At 33.7% G+C, this 8,743-nt stretch overlaps 1 protein-coding gene across 1 annotated transcript in view; it reads right to left on the minus strand.

The window, feature by feature from the left end:
- Nucleotides 1–3,195: 3,195 nt before the first annotated feature.
- PSPC1 (paraspeckle component 1) overlaps nt 3,196–8,743 on the minus strand; it is a 55,021-nt gene continuing 49,473 nt past the window's right edge. The window contains exons 8-9 of the mRNA XM_006036209.3: nt 7,776–7,945; nt 3,196–4,054 (exon numbers count right to left, since the gene is read on the minus strand). Coding sequence (XP_006036271.1) covers nt 3,869–4,054; nt 7,776–7,945 — 356 coding nt within the window. The 3' untranslated portion in view covers nt 3,196–3,868. The remainder of the gene's footprint in view (nt 4,055–7,775; nt 7,946–8,743) is intronic.

An 8,743-nucleotide genomic window follows, 5' to 3' on the forward strand; every position in this document is an offset into this window, starting at 1 on the left:
AGTCAGGTATTTGCTTTTTCTAAGAATCAAAAAACTGGTCAGGAGGGAATCAAAGTGCAGTGAACTCAAATGTAGCGTATATCTATAATCCAAATTAAATCAAAATAACTAGCATGGCATGCGTAGGCAGTCACATATCCACATTTATAATAGGACGGTAAATAAAAATTGTCACAGTAATGAATACTATAAACCAGTATTCCCCACAATTTCTAATTCTATGGCCTGTGCACCTTTGTCTGGTTACCAATCATCTGTTTTCTACCAGCTAATGATTTTCAGAACATTCTGGAAAATGGGTTTCACATCTCCAAAATAAATAATGCTCTAAGTTTGTTTTGCTTTTCTCAAAATGAAAAATAGGTTGTTTTTTTTTTAAGATTTGTCATTTCTTTAAATAGATGCCTTTCCCAGATACTGGAAAGAACTACAGTAAGTGGATACTGTCGCTTGTGAAAACTAAGTTACCTTAGACAGAACCAGCAGGAACATCTATTGTGTTCATGATGCAGAAAATTAGGTGAACTAGGACAATTCTCAGGTTTTTTAAAAGACAGAGATATGTATTACTGCAGTCAAGAACTAGGGCAGCAAAGATGGTCCCTGCCCCAAAGAGCTTACAGTATAGGCATAGTCTTGTGATACATTTTACAAGGAAAATGATTAAATCTGTATTAGCATGACCTGTATGCCATTTGAAACATGACCTACATGCCATTTTAACCAAATACTCTAGCATATAATAGAAGACAATTGTTTACATGTGCTCAGTTTTTCATTTTATTATGTGCCCACCAGATTACAGAATAGTTATAAGGATGGAACCAGTCCATTTAGACATAAACCTTAGCTAATATAGAATGTGGCAACCTTTGTTCAGCAACATCAACTACCACAGGCACAGTACATCTAACCTCTGGCAAGAGCTTCCCATAGAATATGTGAAATCCAGTGTCTCGGTCAATATTTTTCAAACATTCAATGTCTTGGATCAACGACAACAATCTGAAAAAAAAAGGAGAGCAGACAGCAGCTCCACTCCTGATATACAACCCAACAGCAGGATAAAGTTCATTTGCTGAGGAGAGATTTTGGATTTGAGGCTGGTTCAAGACTGTGGAAGAAAATGCCTGTATCATGCAAGAACTGCGTTTTACTGTAAAGCCTCCATCAATTAACTGCAAGGCTTTCACACTTTGTGTTCACTTTTGCTCACATATAGCGTCATCTGTATATACATTAAAACAAGCCATGAACATTTTCCTTGGGAAAGAAATAAAGAATAAACCACTTGTGACAGATGCCAAACACTCTGTTTAATCTATTTTTGCAGGAGATTCATTAACTACAAGGGGTGAGAATCAAACAAAAGGCCGAAGAAAAATACATAAAGATTTGGTCAGCGTGCTCAAAATGACATCCCATACAGGGGACGAAGGGGTGTGGGGGGTGTGCGTGTGTGTGTGTGTGGGGGGGGTGTGGTGGGGGGGGGGGGGGGGGGAGATATGTAATTTACATCATAATTTGTGAATACCTCAAATTTTACCTCTAATTAAAATTTTACAGCTACAGGAACTGTCAATGTTTAACAAATTACTTGTAAAAGACAAAAAGGGAAAGTGTTTCTCAATCTTAAGAATAGAAGTTCTGGCTCCAAATTGATGTAGCCAGGAAGGATAGGATAAATTAATCTCAAACACAAGTCCTCCAAATTAGCATATGAAATGCATCATGTTCAACCAGGAGCAGGGTTGTGAAAGAGAGACTCAAATATTAATCTTGTGCAAAAGCTTAACAAGGAGTATTTTATCATCAATACAAATGTAGTAACACTCTTCCCCATGTTAGCTTTAAGGATACAATATTCAATCAATGAGATATTACTTTCTTTTAAGAATGCGTACAGTGGTAGGCTACTAATTGCTGGCAAGGAAAATATAATTTCAAACTTTAAACAAAACTAGTTATATTTCTTAAATTATAAAAAAATGAAATCTGGCTACTGTACAAAATTTCAGTTCTAGCCTAAGAGAAAGGATGTTTTAATAGCTATGACTGCCACAAGTGAAAGATTTGCAAAAAATGCTGTATTCTAACACTCAGTTAATATCTCTTTAAGTAACTGTAGTATGCTAACAATGTGCACACATGCGTATTTCAGAAACACCCAGAAATGCTCCTAACTTGTATTCTTATCTATTTACTTACAAAAGCTCAACAAGATGACTACAATAGTATAAAATAGCTTTTGCACCCAATTCTCAAGTATTTTGCATCTTGGGCCTAACACATACACTCGAGTTGCACTGATTAACTAAAGGGAAAAGGAAGAACTAAACTAATTCAATTTAACATTCACCAACAACCTCAGGAAAAACACTGAAGTTTTAGATGTGGAAAATCAAGTTGTTTTTACTTTAGTAATGCTGGTACAAAATGATCCTTAAATTTAAATGGTAATGTTTTACTGCCAATTTGCATATAGGAACCAAACACCATAAAGGTGCAAAGGCTGCACGGAACTAGACCAACTTTCTTGCCTTTATAGAGGCCTGGATCTAATAGGTCTTTTTCCATCATTAGCTCCCTCCACTCCCAATCATAACAGCCTTTTTAAGTGAAACTGCCATACTACCCAAAACTAATAAAATCTACCTAGGACCTCATACCTGAGGTATCAAACTGATAATATCTATTTCTAAAAACAATTTTTATCTAGAATTTTTTAAAACTGAAAAAGTTTTAACAAAACCTTAACTAAAAATGTAAAAAACGTGTTTTTATACATTAAAATACTCAGTATTTCAACTTTGGTTAAGTACTGAAATCATAAGAGCAATAATTGTAAAAACTGAATAAAATTCCTTCCAAATTAAACATGGAGAACTTAGATATATTAGTTATCAGTAGTTTACATGTGAACAATTGATTATACAGGGAACTAACTCACTTACACAATAATATAGCAAAAGGCTTTAAAACAACCTACATGTAACGCAATTAATCGTTATGAAGGATACTTTAACAGTAATCATTAACATAACAGTCACAGTACTTCACAAGTGCACACGAACAAATGAGTGTTTGTTGGGTTTTTTTAATGTAACTGTTCTTCTGTAAAGCTTCCTTATTAATACCATTTGCAGTCTTTTATGAATAAATAAGCACAGATAAAGATTTGCCTTCTGCTTAATATTATTTTTCAAGGTTCAAAACGTTTATTTGAAGTTTAACAGAGGATATACTTCGTTGACAAACCTATAGTGATTAGATTTGTACAGGAAGAAGAAATAAGTAAACAGCATTTTTACAGCTCAATAAGGATGTATATAAAATTCAATGCTTTTGAAAAGTTGTATTAGCTTCAATCACTTGTCATAACATAAGTATTCATCATATGAATTGCAACTTGCAGCTCTATTTGCACACATTTACAATTAAACAAACATTAAGTTTTTTTCACACTCAACGTAAGAATTTTTAAGTATTGAGATGAATGAAAAAGATGCTACTTACAATTTAACAAAAAAGTTATTCCAGGCAGTATTTTTAATAACATTTCCAAATTCACTTGATTTGTTTTATATTTTATTGTGATCAAATAACTGCACACGTTTTACAGCATAGTCACATGTTTATATTTTGCTGAAGTCACAAACACATTGACTTACATAATGATGCTCATCATTTCTGCTCTACACTACAAAGCCTATTACTGAATACAAAAATGTTTAGGTTTTACAAAAGAAACTGTTTTAAAGACTACATTAACAATAAAACCGTTTTCCAGATAACAGCTAAAATTATAAAGGCAGATCACTGGATACCTGTACTAAATTTTCTAAACAGTAAGGAATGAAAGAAGGTTTTAATATCTGCGACGTTTGTTAGGTCCTTCAAAGTTGCCCCCTGGGTTTCCTCTACCAAAGCCACCAGGTCCACCACTCACGGCACCCACGCCACTCATTGGCGGCTGAGGAGTTTCAGAGCCTGCTCTACTAATCATAGGTGAACCCATCTGTGATGGACCTCCTTGAGGGAATCTCTCATTATGCTAATATACAACGAGTAAAGTCCATTTGGAACATGCCAAATTTAAGTTACAACAAAATTGGCAAAACCCAAGTGATGGTGTCATGAAGTTCAGCAGATAGTCCAGCAGAATCAGGATCCCACATAGAAGGAAGAAAGGAGCAATTAAATTAGTTATTATTTAAAAAGGTGTTGAAAATTAAAGCTTGCTAATACTGTGCTCCAACTTTCTGTAATTAAGACAAAATGTAAATAAAACTGAAATACAAGACCCATCCCCCACACAGATCATATCAGCAAACAGCTGGAATCTAATTTTAAACTGAACTCTACACAAAAATATGTATACTGTCAAAATATGTATACTATACAAAATATGTATAAATATAATTATATTTATTTGATGGGTGACAGAATACATATTTTTGAAATCTAGAAGGAAGCTATAAACATCATATATAAATGTTCCTGTACTTTAAACATATATGATAATGCTCCTGTATTCACTAGCTTGAATACGAAGGACTGTTAAAGAAAAAATGTAACTTGCAGCTTAAGTGCTTCCACAGGTTACCGACTACTGTCAAAGAAGATGAAATATCAAGGTTTCTTCAGACACCTGAAATATTTGTATCCAACTTTAACTGAAACCAGTGCTTTTACTGTCATTTAAACAAACAAACAAAAAAATCAATGACTAAAGCTCAGATGCATTTATTTTCAAGTGAATATTTTGCCTGAATATATCAATGTTTTACTATTTATCAAGTGAAGCATAATTATAAACAGCCCAAATTGAAATGCAGATTTAAGATTAAGATCCGACTGTATTCTGCATTATATGGCTTCTTTAGTACTAAAATTAAATATAGGCCATCACAAGTGTACTTAGGTACCACTACTGTTTTCTAAAATTTTCATTAATGTCCAAATTCTGCAAATACTTACACAGGCCTGAATACTAACAGTTAACCACAGGCCAGTGTTTGCAGAGTCAGTCTCTTATATCACTAATGTTTAAAAATCTCTCTACCCTTCCCTATATATAATGTGTAATATAAATTCAATATAATATATTAATTATATGGATCCAAAGTATATATTATTACATAGTTTGATCAGATTGTCAAAAGAATTCTGTATGCAATTATCAAAAGTGGCCCCACTTTCAAAAAACATCAGTTCCCATTCAGAAAAACTGGCTGGGTTTTCAAGTGTTTTGCTCAAATACTTTGAAAACCTTACCACCTTGTGTTTATGAGATCTTCTGAAAATATAGCTTCAAAGTAGGTGTTCAGTTGGGTGCCTCTAAAAATCTGATCACTAGTCATTAATTCTGTAGTGCAGAATTTTCATTTTTGAAGTTAACTATTCAGGAATGCAACAGCTCTAGATAAAACTGTTTAATTTAAAAATACTGACCAACTTTAACAAATCTTCTTTCCACTTAATATCAACCAACACTGAATAAGCCCTAGATGTGAAAGAATGGATTTCTTTATATACCCCAGCAACGTCTTCTTAGATTGCTGGTTTAATTCTTGGACAATCAAGCAAATGAATGGGCTACCAGTATTATTAACTAGATAGGGTAGAAGTTTAAGTAGGATATCTTAAAGCCATTTGTCCAGGGATAGTCTGGTTCTCAGATTTACTTGTTTAGGAAAAAAAAAAAATCATTCTACAAAAATGTGTGGAAGGTAAAGGAGATACTGATTTTTTAAATGAAATTACTACTACATGTCTCTATAAAAAATAAAAACTCTCATGAGTTGTAGTGAAAATCTAGGTGCATGTCCAATCTAAAAATGAAAATGAGAACAGGACTCTCCTCCCCTTCCTGGCAATCCCATTCTCCATTTCCTGCAATCAAATGGCAAATGCGCTAGTTGAGTTCTTTGGGAAATAACATATAGGCAATGTGTCAGTTAAATAGTTATTTCCACAGTGCAGACACTGGGGGTTGGGGGAGGGGGGGGGGGGGAGGGAACTAGAGTCCATGCAATGCCAAAAAAGGAACTATAGAATTGAGAGCACCAATATAGATCATCATCCATTTAATTTGTTTCTGACATCTGGAAGGGAACGAGTTTAAGTGTAAATAGGTTCTTCCTGTATATATGAGAAAACTAAAATGACCATTTCCAGATTAACAACATTGAGACGCCCAATATCACATTTTCTCCCCGCCCCCACCCATCCACCTTCAGTTGCAATTCAAAGCAACTACCAGAGAATGTTCTAGAGGTGATCTGAGCAAAGAAGCAGGGTTTTTCCACTGTTTCAACAAACAATCTTGCAAAACTGTAACTGATTTTTTCCACTTTCATTATTTAGCCTTAAGAAATAAGCTTGAGGATACTAACTGTAGCAAGTATACTTAAGCCAAAAACCATTTTAGCCAAAACAGGAGCCAAACCAGACCAGCAGTGCTGTAACGCGCAGCAAGACTTAAGTTGATGGTCGTGTATTCACTCTATACAATGGCTCTTTGGCTAATTTGACTCCTTGCAACACCATTTGTGGGAGATATGAAAGAAATGAGCTGGCTCCCAGAAAATGTGTTAGTAAAAGTCTTGTAACTGAAATAGGTTGCCTTCATTCTCACTACAAAAAGATTATTAAAGTCAAGGCATATTCTGTAGAAAAACTAAAATCTCAATCTCTTGTTCAAGCAAGCAAAGCAGCAAGCAATTTCATGAACACCTATAGTGGTTACCATATTGGCTTTTTTCTTTGAGGAAGAAGTCAAAGGAAAGCAGGGATTTGTGTTTCAGCATTCCAACAAAGCTATGCTCTTACTTTTCTACTCTTTACATCATATCACCACCAGAACACCCCAACAGAAGTATATTCACTCAAACAGAAAGCATATAAAAAAAATCAGACAGCTATTTCTCTACAGAAGACATCATAGCAAGGAAAAGGGGTGTATGGGTTGGTGGGCAAAATCAGTTTGCAACATCTATGCTCTGTATCCCATGGGTTATATCTACAAGAATTTCATTTCCGATGGTACAGTTACTATCATAACTTGTTTCAATGTGTTTATACACAGAAGTAACTGATTTTTAAAGAAGTAAATTACATGAAGATATCTTCACACTATATCACACTATATGGATTAATGGCGTTGCTCCCCTTAATCTATTACATAACTGTTTAACAATCTAATATGAAAGCAAATACGATTTAATCTGATAATCAACAGCATATCTAAGGCCTAATGTAATAGTGGTGAAATTTAACCTTACACAATACTTTGGTGCCATATTCTTTCTAAGTTTTATAATATGATGAAATACCTGTATGATAAAAAAATCTTTCCTGACAGGTTTTACAGACAGTTGTACTGTAACTGAGAGAAATTTTAGTACATGGCTAATTTTTAAAAAGCCCAGCAAACTTCTTGGAAGACTGGCACTCACCAAAAGCTTTAATTTAATTCAGGATATTCAATATTTCCAACTAATATCCTAGATAAATTTTCTGGATAAATATTACAGCAAAAAAACCTCCTGCTGTGGCATACATAATTTAAACAAAGATATCTTTTATGCGTTGCCTGTAACATACTACAAACTGTTTTCAACTTCCCAAAAATATTTTCCTGTGAGAGTAGTTTTTAAAAAATCTAGTAATATACTACCAATTAGCTTTCAGTGTGAAGATATCTTTGGTGAAAATAATGTCCCATGAGACATAATTGATAAAAGTAATTAAATTTGATAATGATACATTACCACTGCTCCATTATCTGGCATCATTGGTGTTCCCATATTTGCAGCTCCTTCTGGTCCCATGGAAGGACCAGGACCCATTGCAGGGCCAGGCAAAGTTCCTCTGTTGTTCATATTCATACCCATCATTGGAGGAGGACCTTGGCTACCAGCAGGTGCTGGGCTAAACGCATCTATGCAAAACAATCTATACTTAGAGCTGTCCTAACTTAATTTTACAAGCAAAAAAACCCCAATTTACAATATTTAAGAAACCAACCATTTAAGACCTCCATTACTTAAAATATAAGTTTTTATCTTTTGAGACTGTACATCTGCTGTGAAACATACTTCTATACTTAAATTTTTTAAAAAGTGCATTTTCAGAGCCTTCTTTATGTATGAAGATATTCTCTTCCCTTCACATAAGAATATCAAAGTTTACAATGAAATGTAGCTCTATTATATTTGCATGGAAGATTACTGAATGCTATTCCTAAGTTTTATACACACAATACATAAATTAAAAAATGCTTTAGTCACTATGCAGTAACATGCCAATTGTTACCTATAATGCACCTATTTTGGTATCAATTTAGGTATCTGTAATTATGTAGGAGTTGAAAATATTATAAATAATGTATTATCTGAAAAGGCAAAAGTAAAGATGGCACTTTAATCCATATTAAAAATAAATCAACTGCTATAAGAACAACTTAATGTTTAAATTATTTTTGAAAAACAGCTGTTACCAAAGTAACAGTTAGCAAACCAAATAGTGAAAGATTAAGAAAAGTTTAATAAAGATCTTTATAGATGGTATTTATAATGTTCAACCGATTCCAAATTAAAAATTGCACTTCACAATGCATTCTTCAAACTTTTGATTTACTGTTGGTACAGTAGAGATATAAAAAACAAATAAAAACAACACAAAAAACCACCATCACCATCACCAACCCCCCCCCCCCCCAAAAAAAAAAAAAAAAAAA

Source organism: Alligator sinensis, unplaced genomic scaffold, assembly GCF_000455745.1.
Source record: "Alligator sinensis unplaced genomic scaffold, ASM45574v1 scaffold1266_1, whole genome shotgun sequence".
NCBI lineage: Eukaryota > Metazoa > Chordata > Crocodylia > Alligatoridae > Alligator > Alligator sinensis.